The sequence below is a fragment of the Aquila chrysaetos genome, chromosome 19 (genome assembly GCF_900496995.4).
Source record: "Aquila chrysaetos chrysaetos chromosome 19, bAquChr1.4, whole genome shotgun sequence".
Classification (NCBI taxonomy): domain Eukaryota; kingdom Metazoa; phylum Chordata; class Aves; order Accipitriformes; family Accipitridae; genus Aquila; species Aquila chrysaetos.
In genome coordinates this window covers 24,606,922-24,632,152 of record NC_044022.1, presented here as the reverse complement: position 1 = coordinate 24,632,152, position 25,231 = coordinate 24,606,922, and the positions used below count along the sequence as shown (strand labels likewise).

General features: G+C 44.1%; 1 protein-coding gene across 5 annotated transcripts in view; it reads right to left on the bottom strand.

Annotated features, from left to right (window-relative positions):
- Positions 1-24,313, bottom strand: part of GUCY2F (guanylate cyclase 2F, retinal) — a 49,336-nt gene extending 25,023 nt beyond the window's left edge. For 2 of the 5 annotated variants that reach the window (XM_030043110.1, XM_030043112.1), the window contains exons 1-15: positions 23,830-24,313; positions 22,103-22,905; positions 20,068-20,369; positions 18,192-18,546; positions 13,682-13,766; positions 10,387-10,483; positions 9,495-9,629; positions 8,575-8,655; positions 7,390-7,566; positions 6,325-6,481; positions 4,872-5,021; positions 2,591-2,739; positions 1,177-1,340; positions 701-893; positions 399-573 (exon numbers count right to left, since the gene is read on the bottom strand). In XM_030043110.1, the coding sequence (XP_029898970.1) occupies positions 399-573; positions 701-893; positions 1,177-1,340; positions 2,591-2,739; positions 4,872-5,021; positions 6,325-6,481; positions 7,390-7,566; positions 8,575-8,655; positions 9,495-9,629; positions 10,387-10,483; positions 13,682-13,766; positions 18,192-18,546; positions 20,068-20,369; positions 22,103-22,841 (2,959 nt within the window). In that variant the 5' untranslated portion in view covers positions 22,842-22,905; positions 23,830-24,313. The remainder of the gene's footprint in view (positions 1-398; positions 574-700; positions 894-1,176; positions 1,341-2,590; positions 2,740-4,871; positions 5,022-6,324; positions 6,482-7,389; positions 7,567-8,574; positions 8,656-9,494; positions 9,630-10,386; positions 10,484-13,681; positions 13,767-18,191; positions 18,547-20,067; positions 20,370-22,102; positions 22,906-23,829) is intronic. The other 3 variants (XM_030043111.1, XM_030043114.1, XM_030043113.1) reach the window with 3 other exon arrangements.
- Between the last annotated feature and the right edge of the window lie 918 nt (positions 24,314-25,231).

The window sequence follows — 25,231 nt, the reverse complement described above, 5'->3', positions numbered from 1 at the left end:
AAAAAATCTCCCCAACCTTTTCCTTCTTTCACTCTATATGCCTGTTTTTCTGTGCTTTTTCATTTCAGAACAGTTACAAAAACATCACTGGATGACTCCATATCACACCGGTGAAGATCCTATGGCACATCAAAGAGCCACCCTTACAACAAAACCCTTGTGACTAACATGTCTGATTTAGTTCTTGACTGAGACAGAATATACCCCAAATGATACCGAGCCACTTTCCTCCTTGGGGTTTGTGTTTCCATTTTAATGCCCTTGCTGCTATGGACGATTTTAAAGCATCTTCTAAGGGTGCTTGTTTTGGGGCAGGCAGGGAGAAAGCATTCAAAGCTGGAAATACAATTGCAAAGGAGTTCTTTGATGTTCAGGCACAGGCGAGTGCCGCTGCCTACCTGTGTGCAGCCCGATTCGTATCCTGAGGGGGATGTCTGGCATGTGTCTCATTTTGAATGTTCCCACCGAGCTGAGGATGTCCAGGGACATGTTGGCTATCTCAGCTGCGTGCTTGTTTCCGTTCCGTTTTGGGAGCCCTGAGGCAACCATGTAGGCATCACCAATTGTCTCCACCTAGCAAATACCATTATATTAAAAATTAAATAAATAAATTGAAAAAGATGGAAAAGAGCCATAGACTAAAACTACAAGAGTGTTTGACCCACAGACAGTTTGATCCTCATGCCCAGGTACTCCTCACCTTGTAAACATCATGGTTTCCAAGAACAGCATCAAACAGCGTGTAAAGGTCATTCAGAAGGTCAACTACTTCAATGGGTTCACTGAGGGCTGAAATGGTTGTGAAGCCCACGATGTCACTGAAGTAGATGGTCACCTGGTCAAAATACTCCGGCTCCACAGTGCCACCAGTCTTGAGGGCTTCTGCCACTGATCTGAAATAACAACACAAGCAAAGATGACAGGGCACAAACCCTTTTGTAGTACATGCCCAAGAGCTCAGACACTCTTGTCTTACTGTGCTCGGAAGATCTTCCACTAAAGAGAAGGTTCTATATGGCTGTAACAAGCATTGGTTAAAGTTTCTTACTTTGATTGCAAGGAGATTGCCAAAATTGGAGGTCAGCTCTGCAGTCTTGCTCACTTCTGGGGAACAGTTTTGTCCAGTCTAGCTATGGGTTGTATTTTTTTTTTACCATCTAAAGTACCAGTACTTACGGGGGGAGCATTTGTGACAGTAGTTTTTCTGTCTTCTGTTTTTCAATCTCTAGCTCTTCAGTCCGCTCCCTGATTAAATCCTCCAAGTTGCTCGAATACTGCTCAAGCATCCTGAGCATTGAGTCAATGATATTGGTCTTCTTCTCTTTGTTGATGGTTTTGAACTGGAAAATCAAACTGTAGAGTTATTTCTCCATCTCATTACACCATTGTAGCACTCTAAGTTTGGAAAGGAACAAAAAGCAAACACTTATCTTAAAGGGACAATGCTAAAGACTGACTTTGTCAGTGGCAAGAGTACAACAATAAAGGAAAAAGGCAAACTAGAGGGTGAATTTGCAACGATAACTACGGAAGCTGGCCAGCAGCACGTTGCTCCTCTTTGAACTTTCAGGGACGGTTAAGTGAAACACTACCTTCCATGAGATGACAACACGTATGTGAGTTGTTATGGAGTCTTATCATGCTGCAAATTTGCACACTCATTTATCCCATGACTAATCTTTAGGGTACCTTGCAGCCATTTGCATTCAGCGGTGCAAATTTCAGGGCATTAGCAACACTTGCAACCTGCTTATGTATTACTGGTCTTAAATTCACCTTTGCACACTGGCATGTATATGTACTGCCATCTCCCATCCCCAACTCCTCATTGAGTTGTGCTTTCTCCTCTTGACCTGAAGCTGAGCCTCTGGACAATTTGGAAAATCTGTGGCTTCAGAAGCTGCCTTAGACTCAACAGTGGAGTCACATGGGTGTAAAAATATTCATAGTTTCATAGAACTGAAAGGTAAAAATTATGGGTATTTGTTTACCTAGTTCGACCTTATAAGAACATAGCAACAGTGCTGCTGGATCAGACAAGGGGTTTATTTTGCCACTACCTGTCCATGACACTGGCCAGTAACAGATGCCTGGGAAAGTTGTTCAAACAGGGCTCAGGTACAGTCATATTCCCCTGGGATATGCTCCCAGCCTCCACCAATGTGCAGTTCAGAGACCTCCTGTGCCAAACGTTGTATCTTGCTGTTTAGCAGCCTTTGATGAATTTTTCTTTTAAGTTAATCACCTTTTAAATACTTTAGAAGATCAAAAAACATACTGATCTGAAGACGCTATCATAATTTACAGATCTTTGATCTTCGTGAGACCTTCTGTGCAGGTACACTGCAAATGGAAGACACCAAGCCCATGTCCCGCCTGCTTCACACCCCATGGGGTGGTACCATGGCAGCCCAAGTTCAGGACAAGGTGTAAGCCAGACACCACAACCCACAAAATAACCCAATAGCAAAGGCAAGATTAGAGCTCTGGGACTTCTTTAATCATTATTTAAGGGCTCACTTGAAGAAAAAAAATGCACTTTACTGCCAAGTACAAACAAAGGATTGCACCTGCTGCTCTACTCACTGACCTTATGAAATACCTCCTCAAAGGTTGGACGTCGTTCGGGGGCTTCACTCCAGCACTGCTTCATTACTTGGATGCACTCCAGGGGGGCCAGCTCAGGGGCTATGTTTGGGCGGCACAGGGGAGGGGGCTTCTTCACTTTCTTTATAATTTCTGTGACAAAGAGAAGAATGGGAAGCATGTTGTGAGATGGAGGGTCTTGGTGGGGACAAAGGACATAGACCTTTTCATCTGTCCCTTGCTCGCTCCTTCAGCCATCACTGTTATTCCTCAGCACCCAATGGCTGTGTCAAATGAAGCTGGGGGTTTCTGCTTTCCTCTGCCAGGAGTCTCTTGGAGGATTTAAAAGACAGGAGATTCATCTGCCTTCTTGTCCCTGGAGAACCATGTTACGAGAAATAAAGTGGCTGGATGGGGGAAGGTTGTGTGACAGATGGATGTGTGAGCCTGCAGACTTGTATTTAATGAAATTGCCTCTGACTCCCTCCATTAGGATCTGCAGTCCTCTAAGGGAGCAGAGGGTTATGGTTGAGCCCAGACAGGAAGGATACCAGCCTCTGATGCTTCATTGTTAACTGGGAACCAGTGTGTAGGAGGTTGATGGGAACGGAGACAGTGGGAAGTATTTTAAGGGGGGGGAGTTCGGGTTCAAAACAACGTCTGGGAAGTACTCCCTATCTAGAGATTAAATAAGACTAATAAGGAGCTGGGCTTGGGCTTTCAGACCCTGAGAAATCAGTCCTTGAATCTGCGGTTTTTAGATAAAACTGCACTACAGCGAAGGAGCGGAGCTGCAGGTTTTGTTGAAAGCTGAAGCACGGATGGGGGAGTGTGATGTCTGAACCCAACCCTGACTTCAATTTAGGTATTTCTTGGTAAGAATATCCTGGAGGAAATGTGGGTTTTGTAAGGTAGAACTGTATCTTCTTGCTTAAAAAAAAACCCAAAGTGATTGTACTTGAAGGTTTCATTTTGTGTAGTGGAGAGCAGTCAAATGGAGAGAAAACCACCCGCTTTCTGGCAGGAGCCCTGCATTTCCACAGCTGTTACTGTGAGTACCCAAAGCTTTTCAGTGTTGACAGTTTACTTTAAAGCTCTTTGGCTCATCCCACCAGTCTCCACCAAATGAACTAAACAAAGCACCTGGCCCAAATATTTCCAGGGGCAGCCAAGGGGAAATGCCTTCCCCAGATGGTTTGAAAGTTCACGCCACAAGTGAAAGTTCCTTGAGGATTAGGACACAATGAGTAGAAATTCATCATTTTATCAGGTCAGGAAACTGGAGTGCGCTACGTGCAACATTTGCTGGAGGTTCCCCATGGGGACTAGGTGGGGGGACACCTGCTAATTACATCATAGGCTACATCATGGGTCCAGCTCTGAATTACAGAGCGGATTACATTACAGCCATCATTGTCATTGCATTGCTGCAGCAGCTTGGGGTGCAGCAAGGTCAGGGCCCTATTCTTCCAGGTGCTGAACAGGCAGATACTAAATGGCCATACCCCACTTGGTGACTGTCCAGCTTAAAACTTGAGAATGGTCCTTCACTGAAATCAGCTCTTTTTTGATTGTTCTCACCCCCTCCCTGTTCAAGTGCTTGTGACCTGACCCTGACTGCAATGTGTTTGCTCTACCTGTGCATGGACAACACGGTTTGAACTAATAAGAGTTGCACCATGGGCAGTTCCTAAGGAGTTCACCTATTTGCTGTTTCTGATACAAGCCACCTTATGTATGTCAGTTGGGTCATGATGTATCACCTTGATCTCTGCTGAAGAGAGAACCTCTTTAAATGGGGAAGTAGTTAAGGAAAAATAGATGGGCAGATGCACAAACAGGATGCTAGCAAGGGGTCCAGCTCAAAAACCTCAACACCATGACATACATAAAAGGGCTGAAGAGTGGGAATCAAAGGAGTTTGCAAGCTATGGGAAATTCTGCCACCAGATTTCACTCCACACCATGATGAAAAGTCAAAGTTTTGACGGGGAACTGGAGGTGCTGCAGGGGTCTGACTGCTGGCCAGCTCTGAATCGTCTTGGGGGTACCCAGAACTCCAACCCCACTGATAGCAGTGATGAGTCATGTACCGCGGCTGAGATCAGAACCACACATTTTGATGTTTATTATGGATGTTTTGTTGAAAACAGCCTTTTGTCACTGAGAAAGGTCATGAGATTGGGACATTATTTCCATACTAATGTTTTACTCAAGGGGCTTGGCCAGATGTCTTTTGAGCACTCTGTGTAAAGCCTTAAAAATGTACTGAAATAGTTGCCTACCTTCAGCGGAGAGTTCTGACATGCAGTATGGTGGACCCCGAACAACCACTTCTTGTAGGATGATTGCAAAGCTGTAAATGTCCCCTTTGAACGTGCCTTTTCTGAGCATGTCTGGGTCCCTCAGTAACTCAGGAGCTGTCCACAGCAATTCTAAAAAAATCAAGAGCATCACGTTTCTTACACTTGAGCTCAGACTATTGCAAATTAAGCGCTTAAATGAACACTTCATTTCAGTCATTTGAGGAAAGGTTGGAACATACTTCATTATTTACTGGATCAAGTCTTTTATTTCTTGTGATGTGTTAGAAATATTAAACTTCCATGCTGACAAAAAATTTAATTTTCCAACTTTCACTCTACCTTTAAAAAAATATTTGCTATACTAACAATTTACATGCTAAAACACCAGCCTTAAACATCTACATAAGAAGTCTTCACACCATTGCCAAAAGCGTTAACACCTTTTTTTTGTTTGAAAATATCACTCAGACAAAATGCTGGCACTGAAGCCTGGATTTCTTGTTACTGTTTCTGCTCTTTTACAAAGCAACAGTTAATAAAATATAATAAAATATATTCTGTAGTTCTTCTTAGATGAAAATAGTTTCTGTAAAAGCAGCTTGTGGCAGTTTGAAGTACGATCAGTCTTTATAATCCAAGTTACCCTGGTAACTGTGCATTCTGAGTAATGGGAATAAGGAACATTTCAGCTACTGCAATATATATAACTTTTGTAAGAGAGGAGAAGAAGTCTTCTGGCAACTGCCCTATCTGAGACACTGGAAATGTGTAGGAAACAAATACTGTGACAGAGGGATCAAAATACTACATACTGCTTGAAACCAGGTTTCAAGAATAAGCTGAGATACCAAAGGAACCCCAAGGCAATGGCCAGGTGAAAGAAATCCTGTCAAAGTCTCCAAACCTGGTCCCATAAGATGCTGTCCCTAAGTGGTAGGTATGTCATGCGGCAGCCTTTGGTAACTGGCATGTAGAGGACCTGTTTCAAAGAGACCTGTATCATCTTGTGTTCCAGATGGCTTTGTTTTACAAAACAAGGCTCTTTGCACTTGGGTTAACCTAAAATTTCAAATATAGGGTTGGGGCTAAGGATGTGAAGCCAATTCCACCAGTCACAGAAATCCAAGATTGATCAGATTTCAGGGGCATTTAAATCCTTCTCCAACTACAACAAGCTTAAGTTCTGTCACTGCTTACAATAAAATCTTTTTTTCCTTACCATGACACCCTGCTATTCACTTCACTTTCAGGAATTCTGAAAAAATTTTGCTTATCCTTTCCTGTAAGAATGCATTGTGTACAGATAACCAGATGTCATGAGATTGAGCACATAAATCCTTATGGGGCCACTGGCCTACAATTGCATTAGGACAAGCATCTGTTAAATCAATGGACAGATATTTAAAAAAAAATGTTTCCTTATGGCACCTACCTTCTGGGGGTGGCTGAATACACGGGCATTTCTGTGCTTCTAAGAGCTCGTTATAACCATAGTCAGTGATCTTCAGCACAAACCGGCCGTCCACAACACAGTTACGAGACTTGAGACGTCCATGGGCAAAATCTCGGTGATGCAAATACCTAATTCCCTGTGAAACACAGAAAAGATTGAGGCTGTTCCCTAAGAATTATATTATCTGTCATCATTCAGACACATCAAGCCAAATTGTCACCTGGGATGGCATCAAATACAGCATTGACTCTATGTCAAATGCAGTGCTGATCAGCCCATGAAACTGTGGGAAAAGTTCAGAAATGGATTAGGAACAAGAATTGGGCTATCTGCACCCTAAAGGAATACTGGAAAGGACTGGCAGCTTTAGGAACAGTCAGATGCCTCCCTCTGTAGCCCTAGGACTCATTGCACTCAGAAGTTGTTAAGGGTTAAGAAGGTGGACAGAAGTGGTACCCAATGGTTTGGTCAAGGGAAACCATCAAGAGCTGGTTGCCCTTACCCAGCACCCTCAAGGAGGATCAGAAGGTGGATCATGGGCTTCAAGAATGGTTCTGGCAGTCTACCCTCTGTGGGCCACCTGTCCCAGATTGGTAGTTCACTATTAGGGGATGGAAACACATGGGACATGATTGGAAGTGTGTGAACCCTCTTCTAAAGTGACCACATGTGTAGCCATCCTGTGACAGGAGATGACTACGGTTTGGTTCGATGCTAGAGGCATGTCTGATTTATGATAAGAAAGGGCCTTTGGAAAGTATGAATTTGTCGCAAACTTCATTGTTCTAGGTGATCAGTTCTAGCCTGATGTGTAGTTTTAACCTCTCATCCTGCTGCGTGGATGTAGTCCTATTACCCAGTGCTTCTCTCAGATGGTAACAACAAGAATAAGAGGTCTCCATTAAAGACCCTGTATACCGGTGTAGTTACATTCACATTGGTTTTCCCTGCGTTACTATAAAAATCCCAAAGTCATGGATGAAATAGCTATGTCAATATAGAAGTTACATGCAGGTCATGCCTCAGCAGGAGCACTGGATTTACTTTAATTAGATCCATCATGAGAGAGGACTTGAACATCCAGTCCAGTTTCATATCTTCGTTTCTCAGCAAGTCCTCCAGGCTTCCTCGGGAGCAGTACTCCGTCACTACAGCAAAGATGCCACAGTCAGAGAAAAAGCCCAGGAACAGATTCACATTTTCATGACGCAGATCTTTCATCTGAAACAAGATGGTGAATCACAGCAAGACCAAGTCAGCCAGACATCTGCTCGGAAGCTGCTTTGTATCATTAGATGTCCTTCTCATTCTCTACTCCCAGTCTTTCACACAAGGATGGGGAAGCAAACCTCTCTGCTGCTTACTTTCAGCCATCCCACACTCTTTTTAAGCTCTGCTTTTCTTAGCCTATCCATTAAGACGAAGAAAACAAGACAGCAAAAGCAAACTGAACAGAAATTTGTTTTTCTTTAGACAAGCTGGATTGGATCTTTCACTAGGACAAAATGGCTTCTCTGAGGTAAACTGAGTTCAGCATGTGGAAACTTGCACCAGCTCTGGTCTCATCTGGAAAGCAGTACCATGCCTGGAGGATCCAAAGTCATCCATCAATGGTGCCTTTGGAGACATGCCCTGGTAAATTTGTTATATTTATGTGCATAAAAATGCCACTCCTACGTTAGCAGTAGCTGCCAACAACTAATGGCCTTGAATTTGGAAAATAAATGCATTTGCTTGTCATTTAGTAATAATAATAAAATTGAAGACTAAAAGTAAACTTCTAACAGGCACCCTAGCTGTAGACACAAAGCAAATCCCAGAGAAATGCACAACCGTGTCTGTGCCGCACTGTCAACAAATAACACGTGAAAATAGCTACCAGTGCATCATCGTGCCCTGACACAGGCAGGCACGATTTCCTCCAAACCACTCTGCCTTTGCACACAAGGTCGCTCAGAGGACTCATTGTACATTCAGCCTTGCACCAGCTTTGAAGCGGCAGGTCCAGGGTGGGGTTTTGCAAGCTGCTGACTCTGACACATGCGTAAGTTTGTCAGATGCAATCGTGCATGGTCCATTCCACCAGATTTCACCGGGCAAGACTCATTGACAGCCATGATGCGTGATTCAATGGATAAACAGGAGACAAGGAGAATAAAAATACCCCGCAGCTGCAAAAGTCCCCGGAGCAACCTTCCCTCCACGTGCCCCATCATCCCCAGTTCCTACCTTCCTCAAGACGCTGGTGGAGCTTTGCCGCAGATTGTGAACTGCTCCCGTCTCAATTTTTTTCAGCCACACCCAGTCTCCCTGTCCACAATACAGGTGGGTGAATGACAGAGCAAGCATCTGAGCAACAGCTAACATTGGGACCTAGGTGTGAATTCCAGATCCTTGACTGTGCAAGGGGCTGGGGATTTTCAATGTTCTTGGCAGTAGATTCTTTCTATACTGCACACAAATAAAAATATCCACAGCAAACCCTCAAAAAATGGGGTGAGGCAGGACCTTCACCTGGATCAGAACTTCATACCTGGAAGGTGTATTAGTATCTGATAAACAATGATAAATTGATTAAAAAGGAAAGTAACTCTGTCCAGAGCTTTTCTCTGGCATTAATGATCCAGTTTATTTTGCTCCTTTTCAGGAAAAATTGCCATGCCATTTTTTCAAAAAGCTGTGTTTTCAGGAAAGAACCGATGGATGGGCTGAGTTTTCTTGGCCGTTGCTTCTGCTTAAACTCCATACAGTCCTATTGGCACAAAGGGGAATTTGATAGCCTTTATTCTATGTATTTGGATCCTGTCTTGTAAAAAAGGTCCTTACTGGAGATGTCACTACCTAAAGGCTGTCTTGTAAGAAAGGTTCTTCATGGTGCCTTTAGGTGGTGACATCTCTAACAGGGACCAGACCTGGCAACGCTATATATGAATGTCGAATACCACCACCCCACATGACTCCAAATGTCAGGGTGAGGACTGGGGTAAAGTCACCTTAAACACAGGTAAGTCCATGTTTGAGAGTAACTTATTTTCACCCTTAGGGTCCGTCAGCAGTGTCCCCATCCTGGGACCTATAGTACTGCAGCCCAAGACTTCCCTCACTTGAGCAGCTCAGTGAACAGAAGGCTGCACAAGGTTCCTACCTACCTCATACAAAGCCACGTTGGAGGTTTCATGGGTGGCAGCGGTGCTCTTCAAGGAAAAGGAGCGGGTTATGGATTTCAAGCTTCTGCCTTCGGCTGCTACGCTGTTTGCATCAGTCAGACTGTCCAAGGTCAGCCTCTGGAAGGCAAGAAAAGAGAGTTACTGCCTTTGGGTATAAACCTCCACTCCAGCTCCGCCTCGGGCCATACATTTCACCCATGCTAGCAACCTCCCAGTCCTCCCAAACTTCCCATCTCACCTCTCTGAATACCTCTAAAAGGCTGTTTAGGCCTGGAAACATTACAGCGGCACTTTAGGCGATGGAAATGCCGTGGCTTAGGGGAGGCACCAAAGGAGGCAGGAGTGTCTCCGAGCAAGGCACAGGGAAGCATGTCCTCTGGCATGGACAAGAAGCCTGTATCTGTGCCAGTGACCTAGGCAAAGGGATTGCTCCACAGCAGTCCATATCGTTGGCACGGTCCTGGGCATGGCTCTGGCCTCTGTCAAATAACAGTCCCTCAGGAGAGCCCCAGCTCCGGGCAGGAGCCAGCACAGGCCAGGAATGGTTCTCATTAGGTAGTTTGGATGCAGACGCTAAGATGGACGTGAACTATACTTTGCCATCCAACCTCAAGAACAAAGAATAAGCCCTGGCTGTTAGAATAAACACAACCAAGGGTACAATTTTACATCAGCATAACAGCTCTGACAGTGCATGTGCATCTCATCCAAGACTCAAAACCACTCAGCATATTGGAAATTTTCTGATACGCAGGGGCAAATGAGGCATGGTGAAGGAAATGACTTCCCAGACCTTCATGGGTATGCGAATACCATACAGCAAACCTGTCTTCGAGGGTCCCACCAGATTACTTTCATGAGTGGAAGGACTTACCTTTTTATGTAGCTCTGGGTTGATGAAGACGAGGTCATCCAAGGTCAGTATTATCTTGTTAGGTCCCCTGAATAGCTGGCTGTTCAAGATACTGTGCCTGGGAGATTTGGAGAGCCACAGTTATCATTTTTTAGGTAGGTAACCAGTTTAACCACCATTGAGTCCCCTACATCTGGCTTCCCTTTAGCAAAGGAAAGTGCAGCATGTGGTGTGGCAGCAGGGATGGACATGGGTGAAAGCAGTAGACAAACCATGATGTCCTGACTTGGACTGAAAACCCCTCAGTCAAACAGCAAGGGTTACCCAATTCACAGACAACAAAAGCTATAATCTCAAAGGGTCTCATCACAAATAGACATCTTGAGTCAATCTGGTTAGAAATATGAATTGGATGTGTATGCAATGCATACTTTGTTTTGCTTGGTTTTATTTTTCATATTCCAAATCATTCTCCATTAGGACAGAATAACAGTTTTTATTAGACCAGCCAATCTGGCTGGTAAGCAAACAGCTCTCAGGCACACCAGCCTTTCTTAGGGCCTGAAACTGAACCACAGGTAATTTATAAAAGCTACCTGGATGCAAGTCACCGTCAAAATGTGCTGGCTGAATCTCTATATTGTAGCATGGTGCAGTATGAAGCACACAGCCAGATACCTCCTTGCAATGACCGCAAGCTCGTACAGAGGGAAAAGCTACAGGGGATGAGCAGTTTGGTGTGTGTGGTGTAGTGCAATGCGGCATGGAGGTCTTGGAAGCAATATTGCTGAACCAGTGCTGTTCTTCTTGGTCAGGAGTAATTAGATCAAGAAGACTGTGCTGATTCAGATCTACTTCCAGGACCTGAGCCAGATGGGATGTCTATCACGCACTGTGTAATACAGGACAAAAGTGCTTCTGGCATCTCCACAGGATGCTGCTGCCTGTTTTCCAAGAGGTGACTCTCTGCACTCCTTGATAGTCTACCAGATTTGCAGAATTGCTTCGGGCAAGAGAGAAAATTCAGTATAGTCATCAGACCAGCAAAGACGTTATTTGTTGCTTGACTGCATCCTGCTATTCGCCCAGCTTCCCTTGAATTTGCAAGGCAGAAGAGACCACAACAAGAAATGGTGTACTGTCAAGGACTACGTGTTCATGGGATAGTTCAAACAGGCTTACGTCCACTTTGTGCAAATCAATATGAAGTATTCCAGAGTTTCATTGTTAGTTTTTAGCTGGGATACATCTGACACTAATACCCACCACATGGCCATTTTAGGGACTCAGGAAAGAGGCAGAAGTCACACCCCATCATTTTGAACCCACTATTTCAACAGACGTCAAGGTCTGACACTGAGCACAAAGCGCACTATATCTATTAGGCAGCCAAAACCTCACCAAGCAGGAACAGACAAGGGAAATGAAAGCTCCCCCATTGCCCTCAATGTCACTTTTTTTGTTTAAGGAACTTTGTTTACACTACAGCAGATGTCTGATCTGCACACTCCTAAGACTTTTCCTGATGAGGTGGGCAATAGGATGCCTTTTGCTAACTGTACTGTAGAAGGAATCCACTTCGCAAAATATCCATAGATCACCATGTACCACTCCAGGCATTTGAGAAGAGCACAGACAGCTTTTTGGAGTTCAGAGGGAGCCTTGGCCATATGGCCACAGGCATCACCTAGGGTGATTTTTCATAATCTTTCTCTAACTGCTTTGTCCGAAGCCACCCAACTCAGCTTCATGCAAAAAACTTACTACTTAAGTACTTTTCACCTTGCTCAGTCAACCATGTCCTCTCCCCCAGGCATGGAGGAAAGCACCCCTCTGCTGAAAGCAAAGCACAGAGAGTAGAGTGACTCATTAATTAAAGTCATGCGGCATATCCCTGGCAGAGCTAAGACCAGAGCTCCCACATCTGAACTCAGACCATGCTGTGGTTTAAATTTAGTTCCAGACATGCCCTTCCCTAACATAAATTATTGTCTGAGTCATGTTAGAATTTTTTTTTTTCCCTTGCAGATGGCCATACATCTTTACTCATGACTGAGCCTTCCCAAGCACAGTCTGGTACTTGTGGAACAGCTTACAAGTAGAGTAGGCAGAAAGATTGTCTTTTATTTACGTAATTGTAGAGGTTGATGGCCAAGGGCTTTAAAGTGCTGGTGGATGGAGGCAACCTCCTCAGTGCCGCAATTATAAGGTATCAGAAGCAGCTGTGTGTTATAAGTAGGGGAACTGTTTGGGGTGTTGCTTGCTGGGTGGCCTTATATCATCTGGGTTTGGAGGGATGATTCAGTAGTGGAGAGAAAACATGTTTTGGGATGATTTGAGAGGCAGAGCTGGATGGGAAAATCCAAGAACCCTGCTCTGCTGAACTCATTGCTTTTAAGTAAATATGTCTTCTAATTTCAGTCAAATTTCACTCTAATTTCAGCCATGCATCATGTAGACATTAATAATGAGAGACAGATTACTCCAGGGGCCAGTTTGGAGCAGATTACCTTAGCTTATGGCCATAGTGTCCTTGCCAAAGAGCAACCCATAGCTCCTGGACCACCCAGTCCATGCTGCCTTGGGTCTACCTTGGATATAGAGTTGAGACGCAAGTGTGACCTATGCAGTTGTTGGAAACTGTCATTTCCCCAGCAGACTACTTCATTTGCCCCAATGATCCCATGCCCAGACTAATATATACACAACGTTAATGATCAGGGAGCTGGACTCTAGTTCAAAACAGGGAGTGAATCAGCTTGGTAATAAAGAGGTATCCTAAGTAACTGCTCTGAAACCTCTCCAGAGATATTCTCTCTCTCTCTTTAGTACATGGAGAAAGTAAAGAGGGTCAGCCTAGGTGCTTCATAGGAAACATGATTGTATCAGGGACAGATATCCAGGGAAGAATGATCTGGAATAAGAAAAAAGACATTTAACATGGTAGCCCACTCAGTCTCCGCTGTGATGTTCTTAAACAAGATTCCCGTCGTTGGTTTGTACGGCACACTTTGCACTTCCAGAGTGATAGTCAACTTCCTAATGCTTCAGAGCCGTCATCCAGCTAGTCCTTCCAGCAACAGAGTGCAATGTTCTTCCAAACCTGGACTGGATTAAGGGTAAAACAGTTGCTCCTGAGACTGCAGACCCAATGCCCGCAGTGCTCAAGCCACTTAGTGAAGAGATATGTGGCTGGAGAGCAAAGACCACAGTCAAACCTGCTATGTGTTCACATGGTCTAAACTGCTGGCTAAAGTGCAAGTCTCCCACAGAAGCTAAAAGTGGCACCAAATCAAATACATACTCCAGTTCTCACCTGATGAGAGAAGCCAGGCCCACAGCACAAAGCACCAGGGCAAATATTAACATTGCTCCCAAAATCATGACTGTAGGCTCAATCCCTGTGCAAAGAGGGGAAAAGAATCAGTGAATTAGAAAATCCCTTTGATTTAGGCAATAATATTAAAAATATTGATATCAGACCATTAGATTAAAAAGTGAAATATTCAGCCAGGAGAATGCTAGAAGGCAATTTTTATGAAATGTTAATTTGTCAATACACAAATACTTACTGACTTTATTTACATGAAACTGCAACTACTTTAATTATTTATTTCCTTGCACTTTTTTTCTATACCAGACCTAGAGCCCTGGATCAGTGGAAAAATAGTTTTTCTTCAACTAAATAAAGATTGGACTCACAGGGAAGTATTAAGTTTTAGAGGCAGCTTTTGCAAAGTTCATAACTTTTGAACATTTGACCCTCTTCTCTCCAGGAACTGAAACGCTGTAAAATCTTTAGCATGTGGTACCAAACTGACGGCCAGCGTGAGTCACCAGCCCATCTGGGAATTTTCATTCCCTGCTACAGTTTTCTAATGCTGAGAAGAGCAGAAGACAAGAAGAAGGTGGTTGATGTTTTCCTCAACGGGCCCATCAACAGAAAGTACTGGAAACAGATACTTTGCTCATAAGTGTCTGCTGGAGAGCTAAGGAAAGCTGACATGAGTGGATAAGCTAAATTCCAGTGGGAACTGTCTGCTGACTCTGTCTCTTGTGTCTTCTGTTTTTCTTCTAATTTATTCTGTCTGTATTCAGAGATCTTTAAACACAAACAAGCAGGGAGAAATTTAGGTTGTTAAAAGGTTCATAATTCTGTCATGCTTGCACCTAAATCACAGGCCTTTTTGCAAGCACTGAAACCTAGAGCTTCCCAGTGAAAGCTGCAGGCATTTTTGAAAACTGGTGTTCTTTTCAGGAAAAGACAAAGCATTTTAGCTGAGATTTTCCTGCTGGGTTTGGACTTAATTTCTGCTTCAGCCCAGGGCCCCAGTCCCTGATTGATCTTACAGATACCGTGGCATAAGTTGCCCAGAGAAGTTGTGGATGCTCCATCCCTGGAAGTGTTCAAGGTCAGGTTTGACGGGGCTTTGAGCAACCTGATCTAGTGGGGGGTTGGACTAGATGGCGGGGTTGGACTTGATGATCTTTGAAGATCCCTTCCAACCCAAACTATTCTATGATTCTATCATACTATAATTCTGTATAAGAAGTCACTCGGCTTTCATGCTCCAGCCTGGAACTAGCCCTGTACAGCTCCATCTGAGAAGACATACGGGCACAGTACAGTGGATGCTCTACACCCATTTCTCCACCTCGCAGACAGTGTGGATGTAGACCAAGGTTTTACTTCACCAAAGTGCAATGGAGACACAGCCAGCTTTCTCCAGGAGGTGCTCACCTTGAATACAGGAATGAGCAAGAGCACACCAAGCTGGCCTGAAGGACACGGTTTGTTCTTCACACATGGACAAAGTCAGAGGGTTGCGGTCTTCATAAGAGCAAATGACAGCAACCCAATGTTCATCCCTAGGGGGCAAGGGAGCTGCCAAACATGTGTTCTCCTCCAGAAGGACTGGTGTGAGTGTGGAGCCAGAACACATCCCATAAAGGTCTTGCACAATGCTAAATCCATGGAAAAGGAAGGATGGGATCAGCTTAGAAGCAGACTTGCAGGAGACCTAGTGCCCTGGGGCTGTGTTTGCCTGCTATGAAACTTGTTATTAAAGAGAGAATAAGCTTTAAATAGCCCTGTCACAGCAGCATGGGTTGGTTTCCTTGCTGGACAAAGGAGAAAATGCCTCCTGGACAAACCAGTGATGAAGTGTAGGGGTATGAAAGTCCCATTTCACATCTCTGCATGGCCTTCTAACATTTTCAGAGAGAATCTGTTACCCAGACCACAATGTGGTAGGAATAATGTGGAGTTTGTTAATGCTTTCTTCTGTATTCAATCAGGGGTTTTTTTTGCTGGTGCTGTCTCCTAAGCTTCCTCAGGTAGCCCCCAGAGACTCTGCTGTCTGAACAAATCTCCTTTGAGAAAGTGCCTCAGAGAAATTCTTTTGCTTATTACCATTGCGTTTTATAACCCAAAACTGCTTGGCCATACTTCAGAGGGCCCTGAGGTAGCATGGTATTTGAAAGGGGGTGCAGAAAACCAAGGAACAGCAAAGGGTCTCTCCCTGATCATGTCCTTTGCTTGAAGTAGGGGCACAGTTACACATCACATGAGGATTCTTCCACAGGTGGAAAACATCCAAATCCAATTTCATTCACTGAAGCAGCATCTGACAAGCTGAGAGCAAGAGCTGGTTGGAGCACAGAATTCACTGGGGTGAACAAGAGACAGTAAAAAGACAAGAGAAGTAAAAAATTAACACCCAGATAAACAAACCCTAAGGAATAGGAGATAGCGAAAGCAATACCAAAGACCAGAGCGCTCATGTCACTGATGGATGGGCCATTGCAGGAAGGATGCAAAGCCTTGAGGAAGCTCAACCAGAACTTTATAACTAATCAGAAGTGAAAGCAAGGTTATCACCGGCTCATGGGAAAGAGCAAAGTTATGGCATGCTTGAGGGGACTTGTGGGATTGTGTTAAACTCATTAGTGGATGCTTTAAGGGGACTGTGGGAGTATGTGAAACTTCTTATGGGACAAAAATGGGGAAAGGGAGGGATGGGGGTGGGGATGTTCCAGTATGGGATACTGGAGACGATGGGGATGCTGGTCACACATAAACATGTTGTGCATTTTTCCAGCCAAATGCTGCACCTGATCATTGCAATCTGTCCTACCTTCTGCTTAGCCCCTATTCCTAATTTTTTTTTCCTGGGTTAGTGTGCTCTCTGCCTGTGTGTGACATTTGTAGACTTCACGTCAACCTAACCAACACGTAAGATAAGAAGTCCTGGAGCCTGCAACCCATGAGAGACCACAAGTCTGGAGACCAGCTCCTGCAAAGACCAAAGGGTTTGAGAGCTGGCTGTGGGGGAATTACACGTTTGGACCATCTACCAGAGGATGCATTCATATGTGCTCAGGAGCTGGGGTTGTGAGATCTTATAGCAAGCTTGGAGCCTGATTAAGTGGTGCATAAGAAGAGGATCAAGCCATTTGTGTTGTCCATGTCTCGGCAATGCTGGTTGTGGGTAACGGTGCCTGTAAATACATTGCTCTCCTGTCGGTGACTGGCTATGTCTGCAGTGTGTGTGTACGTGTACTGGGAACACGTGCTCAGCCCCACTCCTGGTGGAGCTGGGGTCGGGCACCACAGCAGCCTGGCAGCTTCACATCCAACCTCACTCCAACCCTAACTTCATACAAAGGCCACACTGAGGCCTGGATTTAATTCTAGTCATAAAATTCGGTCTCTGAAATATTAGTAATAATAATAAATTACCCCTTCACTGACAAGTGCCTAGAGCTTTATGCTTTTGTAAGGTGTGAACATAAAAAGTGGTCGCTCTAAAAATCAGTGGGATTTTTCCATAGACTGCAATGGATACTAAATTGCTACACCATTCCTAGTAGCAGTGCAAAATTAGATATATGGTAGCATTATATTTGTCTCTTCTATAGCTTGCCAGCTGCTGTAAGATCAGTTTATCTCCAATTTCCATAGAGCGACACTGATTTAAACCAGGTATGGCTGAGCCAAGGGGGATGTTTTTCTCAGCTGCTGAATGAAATATTCTGTAGATGTGGTTAATTTTGTCTGTTTAAGTCATATCCTGGAGCAGTAGGAGTAAATGCTTGGTATTATAAGTAAATATGTCAAGTGGAGGCTAAGTATCCTGCCCGGAGATTTTGGTTTCCCTGCAGACTTTAAAACTGCACCACAGTTGCCTCAAATTAAAAATAATAAGTAAAACCAGTGCCTAGTCTCACAAACCCAGGAAGCAGTATAGATACTCTGCCCCTAGGTCTTCAATTACCACCTCTGTTGTCTACAGTAACGCAGATTATTTTGAGTAATGATTATCATCTTTTCTTGATGAGGTGAGCTCTGATGATCCTTAAAGCTGCACAGCTAACTGGGTGGAGAAGCTGGGTTTAACCAGGAGAGATGGTGAGAGCATCTGCTGCGGTGCAGCTCTCTTAGGCTGTCTTCAACGCAAATCCTCTTAGTGCCCTGTCCCTCAGAAGGACAGGGACACAGTGCTGGCTGGAGCCTCTGGCATATATTCATTGCTATCAAAATAGGCAGATGTTGAGTGTTAGTCCAGGAAAACTCTTTCCAGCACACAACAGTGGCAACAACCTTATTGACCTAACAAGAAATAAAAAGAGTCTTGTGGATCAATAGTGGGATCTCTGTATAGGGCTCCCATTACAAAGAGCACAACAACCGGTCATATTTATAGGAATTTCTTGAGTTTAATGTTTTCTCTTTGGGGTCCTGTCCCCTGGAGTAAGAGAAAAGATGAAATAAATAAAAAGCATGGACCCAATGCCATTTGACCCTGTTTTTTTGTCTTTCTTACCTCCGGTGCAGAGAACATCTGGATCAAACCAACAGCTGGAGTCTGGCTTGGGTGGAGCTCCACTGGGAAAGTGGATGGCCCGGCCTAGGGCTTTCACAGAGTCTGAAGACATGTCCAGCAAGTGGGTCGGGAAGAGCTGGTTCCCACGACCGTCTGTGTCCAGTATCACGTAGTTGCTCAGCCCCTTCCCACAGTTGTCCGTCTCTACACGGTGACTAAATCCAGGGAAACTGAAGTTTTTTGTGTGCTCAGCTATGTTAGCTCCCGAGATTCTGACTCCTTTCCTTCGAGCACTGTCTATAGCCATTGCCATGAAGTAAATGGCATCATAGATTGTTCCAAAAAGTGGAGAAACCTAGAAATACAGAAGAAATTGAGGTCAGGATATACTGCTGTCAACCTCTGGTTGTCTGTCTAATGTCCCACTGGCTAAGCTGTAAACTCAAGAACTGAGACACCTGAGCATTAAGGCTCACAGGATAATGGGTTTGAAGAATCTCAGATCAAAGGTATCTCTGGATCGACCCAATATATGTGCGATTTTGAATATCTGTCTTTTCTTATGGTTGCTTCCCAAAATACAATTTCAAAATATTTTTAAAACCATGTAAAATTGCTTTAACATGGGAGGAGCAAAGACTCTGAGCCTGATGTTCAGCTGGCATTTTATCACAACCTGCCTCAAAGCACTGCGCTAAAACATCTTCCAAAAATAGAATATCAAAGTCAGAGGCTTGCCTCCTTACCAGGTAGGAAAAGTGTCATGCCCAAAGAATCCATCCTCTTTGTCAGAATATTGTTTATTCCTAAGATGTAAAAGTCACAAAGCAGAGCCACAGCAAACTCATTCTTTGAGGCACCAGAGCCTTTTCTCCTTGCATTTCTCCCTTCTGTGCCCGACCTGATTTAGGAACCTATAACTTTCCCCTCCCCTAAAACCAGAGATGGTGGCTTTTGCAATCACATGGTCATTCGCAGTTGGTAAATGAAGACAGATTATACACTCATGATAAAATGAGGAGTGCTGTTGGGAGCCGTAGGATTTGACATCTGTGGTGGGATTCATTGATCAGATGTAGACACCTACAGTGAAGAACCCTACACTCAGTATAGTCAACCTGGGCTCTCATTACAGTGAAGGGAAAGAAATGAATGCTTTCAAGGCATGATTCATCTTCTAAAGCAGATATCCATACAGATCTGATAAATCATGCCTTAAAAGTACTTGTAATTTTTTGAAAGATCATAGTGAGATTCGAAGATTAGCTCAGCTGAGTCCTGCATCTCTTCACCAGTATGACAGATTCCCCAATTCTTCTTGTAATGTCTACAAGGTAGCAACTGATTTATTTTTTTGTAGGCTACTGGTGACATTTAGATAACTGTGCTGACAAAGAATAACTTTGACTATAGTGCTAAGAAGAATGAGGCAGCAATGATTCTAAGCATTTCCTTCTAGAAGCATCCAGTATTTAGTTTGTCTGTCGCATCCCCCCCAGATTCTCAGGCGTGTGGACATCTTATTTTGGTGCCTTACAAACTCCATGGACTTTATCCACCTTAGGAGACACCTCTTCATCTTGGGCCTATTGCAGTTAGCATGTGCAAACCAAATCTCAGAGCCTCAGAGACAACCCTTTTCTCTTGAATTCCCAGCATGGTCCTACAGTTGAACAAACTGAATTAGATTGCCAGATGTCCAGGAGAAATATTCTTTCCAAACAAATGCAGACCACATCCAACTTTCACCATAATTTCCTCAAAATAAAAGCATACAGTCTGGGTTGTCTCTCACCTGTACTTTCTTTATAACTGTTGCTTGTCTCATGTCTCCCATTACCAGGTGCCAGAAAAGCCTGAGAGAAAGAATATTTACCTGGGTGTCTTCCAAATCCATGGTTATTTCACCTCTTTCTTTAGCTTCCCTGAATGATTCATAGAAAGTCCTTTCTCCAGACTCCAGCGTGACAGTCAGCACAGCATCGTATGCCTCCTGGAGCTTGCTGTCATTATCAAAGATGTTGAATGAGTTGTTTTGGTAAGGAAGACTGTACAGTAAAGTGTCGTATGGAACAAAGACATATCTTCCATCTGCTAGTCCCATTTCCAGAGCTTTTGTGAGTAAGGTGGCCTGTTCCTCCCCGCCAATGAGCACAGAATGCATGCACAGGAGGACAACTGAAACACAAGGATGGCAGACAGTGTTGTTAATCCATTTGGGGTTTTCAACTCAAAAAAGCTCCCTCCTCCCCAATAAAAGACCTGTCTGAACTGCTGTATCAGGTCAGACACTAGTGGTCCCCCATCGATGTTATGTGCTGAGGAAGTTGGGAGCTACACCAATTTTGTTCTACCTCTGGAGGACTGCAACATCTAGCAAAGGAAGCTGTAAACATTACCCGTGCCTGGAGCCATACAGAAGGAGGAATGGAGAGAAATTTTGACAAAAGTGAGGCATGGGCTAACATGATGGGTAGTCAGGGTCATTGTTGTCATTGACTGAGAGATGAGCTTTCCCTTCGTGTGCCCTGTGCTGACAGACATCACACAGTCGTTAGCAGTGCCCAAGCTCCGCCCATTCACCCTATCACCATATATACAGATTTTATGTTGGGCACTGTGTTGTGTTTCAATATCTGGTCCATGCTTGGCCGTCACAGAGTCTGTGTCTTTGCCTGCAAAATGGCATAGGGCCAATGTCCCCCTGTCTGGTGGGGAGATCTGAAATACAGGTATATAACAGGCTTTCCACAGCACTCACTGGCCCTTCATGAAAGGAACCACTCCTGATCTTTCATCCAAGACAGCATTTCAAAACTCAGTCAGTGTGAGGAGCAAAGTAGGGCAATGATGGGAAGGAAAGTTGCAAAAGAAACCTGCATACTACTAAATCAGGAGGGAGCAAGATCTCTAGCATAGCTGTGTTTTCTCTTTAGGAGAAGAAGTATCTGTGGCAAAGTAGAAGCTGAAACGAACAAGAGCATTTTCAGGTTGCTGAATTACACAAAAGAAATGGGTACTCCTAGGCAGTGATTCATCCCATACTATAACATGGAGCTTAAGCTGGTCAGATGAATCATGTTTGAAGAGGGACTGGTTCTCTCCATTGATTATGAAAGGAGCCCATCATTTCTAACTTACATGGAGAGCTGTGATGGTGATGAAATGAACCCACCCAAGGTGGATTTGGTCACAAGCATAGATTTGAGCACTGATAAAGCTGGAAGTTAGAGAGCACCTTGCTACCCTTGTTAGTCTTTGGCATAAAAGTCAAAGTCTTAGCTACAATGCATCCTCATCTGGATTCACAGTGCTGACTGCAGAGGTGTACATCCAGGATGAGAGATCCATCACAGAATTCCTAACAAGGCTCTGAACCAGAAAAACATTATTTTTTTCCCACATTTTCTCAAGAGAAAAAAGATCATTCTTTACTACGTGCTGTACATCAATAAGAGCCCTTCCACTGCTTTAGTATGTGGTGTATAACACTGGATTTCACTTCTGATACCTTCATGGAACACAGGTAGCAAGGACACAGCATCAAAGCATGAGATTTTTGATAATCTATAATCCAAACCACCATCAATATAAAACCTTCCTATAAGAATCTCTTTACACTTGACAGGGTCAAGAACAGATACCCGTCTACTAAATATTTTTTTTTCAGACAAGCTGGACCCAGTCTTTCATGTTGTAGAAGACTATTTTGCCCTATCTCCATCACATACAAAATGCAGAGCATTCTTTTACATGAAGCCTTGGCTCCATTAGGGTCAGAGATAATAGTCTGCTTGACTTAAATGACTTCAAAATTTCATTCTCTAAGTTATGCTTATTGGATAACAATGCAGTCCTACCCTGGAGAAAATAAAAAAAAAAAAAAAAGGAATGAGACTCAAAGCACTTACTTCTGATGCCATCAACTTCTTTAATCTCATTCCAGGTGTCTTCAATGCCCTTTTCTCCTTTACGCATGGATGTAACAATACCTACAGGAAGCCCCTGGTTCCTGAGTGCACTTGCTAACTTGTTGGCTGTGTCCATCCAAATATCCTCATTGGAAGCAATGATGCCAACATGAGCCCAGTTAAAATATTTCATTATTGTAAACAAAACTCGGGTTGGAGAGGGCAGGGTCCTTGCAAACGTAGGGTGGTGGATGGTGGAATCCAGTTTATAATTGATACACATCCATGAGAAGATGGCTTTATTCCAGTTTTCCCCTAAAAGTGTAGCCACCTCACAGAAGCCAGGGTTCAGAGGGCCTATGAAAGCTGAGGAAAGCTTTCCAAAGTTAATGAATCTAACCAGAGCTCTTGATGTCTCACATTCTTCTTGCAGGACCACATAATCCAGTCTGTGGCCAAGATCTAGTGAAGGATCTTTACTTATTCGTCCCACTGCTAACCTGGCAGCCACATGGGGAAAGGCTTTGGAAAAGAAGGGGTCACAGTTCCAGGGTCCGAGCAGTCCAATTTTAAAAACAGAACAATATGCTGGAGAGCAAACTAGGATTATTCCCAACAGCAGCCACCAGACAGCCTGGAAAAATGTCTTGAATGAATTTCCAGTGTTGAACTGATGCAATCTAATGTGCCTTGACAGCACCCAGAACAATCTGTTAGGACACAGCAGGAGAAATGACATTGTTTTAGAGGTGGGTAGGTCTGCGCCAAGTTCTTCAGGAAGCCAGGCAGTGCATTACCAGCTGCTGGAAGAAAAGTAGATTACATTTGCCTTCCTGTATACGTATTTGTTCAGTGCATGTAGCTCCAGCTGAGTCAGCCCAAATTACACAACGGTTCTCAAAGTGCAAGTCTATGAGGTGCCAAAACCCTGCACAGACACATGGACATGCACCACACAAGCCACTGCACCATGCAGACATGCATCCAGCCAGTGCCAGTTAGACATACCATAACCCTTTAATGCACACTTATAAAAACTTTTTTAAATGCTTTGCGATATATTGTGAAACCAGGCAGTGAAGAGTGAGTCTGCTTTGTCTGCAGCAGTAAATGCAACCTATGGATACACTATGGTTTGGGTTCTTTGGAAGGGTAATTCCCAAATCACAGAGACAAACATGCATATAAGAAAATAAAAAGGTGAAATGCACTAAGCCAGCAACTTTTGCTATCCAAAATCCTCAGTGAGTTTTGAACATGAATCAGACCCCATACAAACATAAATACACACACACACATACATAGACCCATATATACATATACTTAGAGATACATATATATGTGCATGTAATTTTAAAACTTTCTGAAAAGGTTTTTCAAGGACAACTTACAGCAGAGTCTCTTAAACCTGGCAAAATGAAAGCTGGATAAACAGGTAATCACAAAATGAGGGAAAAGGAGGATTATGATTTGAATTTAGATAAAGAACCGTTAAATAACTGTCATGGCAAAAGCTTTGTGTTCACCCTTGGCTTAAAATATTCTTGGTTAAAGCCTAGGAGCCATAGGCTTTTTGGGAATAACAACCTCACCCTTCCCAGCCAGCCACAGAAATCTCACACCCACAACAGTCTCCCCGCCATCTGCAGTGTCACCCTGTGGCTTAGAAAATTTGCTGATCCAAGCAGGTTTGTGCTCTAAAAATACCAGGCCCCTCACCAGCTTACCTGTTCATTACTGGTGAAGTATTTTTATCCCGGATCCTCAGCCACCGAGACAGGTAACGCCGAGCACCGCAATGCAGCGAGTACCGTAAATGCACCCGCAGGTCCTCTAGCCTGATGGAGAGAGACCTCCAGACGGAGCCATCCACCAGCGGAGCAGCTTCTCACCGCTAGCAGCGGTTGTCCTCAGACGTGGGTCCCACCTCAAGGATAGGCGATGCATGGTCAGCCTCCCCTGCAAGCCCCCGTGGGTGTCCACCTCCTTCAACGCCTTGCTTGTAGGGGCCACTCCAACTGGGTGGGTGCTCTGGGACCCTCCACGCTGTGTCAAAAGTTTCCTGTGTCCCTTTTGGTGAGGGCCATCCTTCTCCTCCAGGGTTTCACGACTTGGGGTACCTCCTCCCGAGCCCTTAGTTCCTCGGTGAAGGTCTTGCAGAGCTCCAAGGCTGCCTCATTCTGAACTGCCTCAGTGCAGAGACGTACTCATATCTAACTTAGCAATTGTAGGGATGGCATCTTAAAGCTCTGCCCTTGGATTAGTGGGATTTAGCTCCTGGGATCTGCCCCTGCGGAACAGCTCCTTAAGTCTCTGCACTGCAGCAGGGATAGCTCCTCTTCTGCCATGTAAGCAGCAGAGACAAGAGCTATTTTAGGTTTGGGGTAAGCAGAATATTTGATTTCGGTCTCTAGCATCCTCCTGGTGTCTTCTGTTCTCCTTTTCCCCATTTATTCCTTGTACCCATCATGACACACACAGAGATTTTTATATTTGTATCAAAATCTTCTTGGTTATTTCCCTGGGTCCTCTAGATATCACCCTACAGCTGAGCCCTCCAATAACCCTCCCATACACCTTCCCTCCCCAGTGGACCTGGCAATAAAATCGTCTTCTTGGAAAGACCTTGAATGTCTCCATGCCTGTCCTAGCTAGGAAGTCCCTTGCAATAATTTAGCTGAGGTCACAGGACCAGCATCTGTGGTCTAGAGGGAAACATTTGTAATTCAACCTTTTAGCAGTATGAACTTCAAATACGTCATATAAATTATACACGTCTCATTGGTGTGTGTTCAGGAGCAGTTCTTTCTTCATGACTGATGATTACGGGAAGCCACAAAGTCTTTCAGATGCAGTGGGGAAAGCAGCTCTCTCCCTTCATTTCGTGCATTTCCTTCCATTCATTGAATTTCTTACACGGCTCAGATCCAGAAAGGCTCCTGGACACATGCTTCATTGAAGACTGGTACAACTGAAGATGGTTATCAGGAATTACCAAATTACTTCACATTTGGAAAGTGCCTAAAACACACGCTAAATGTCAAGCCTAAACTGAGAACGCTGCTTTGTGTGCTACTAGTGCATTAGGTTTCGACACTGGGGTTTGATCAAAGCATGAAATTAAATGAA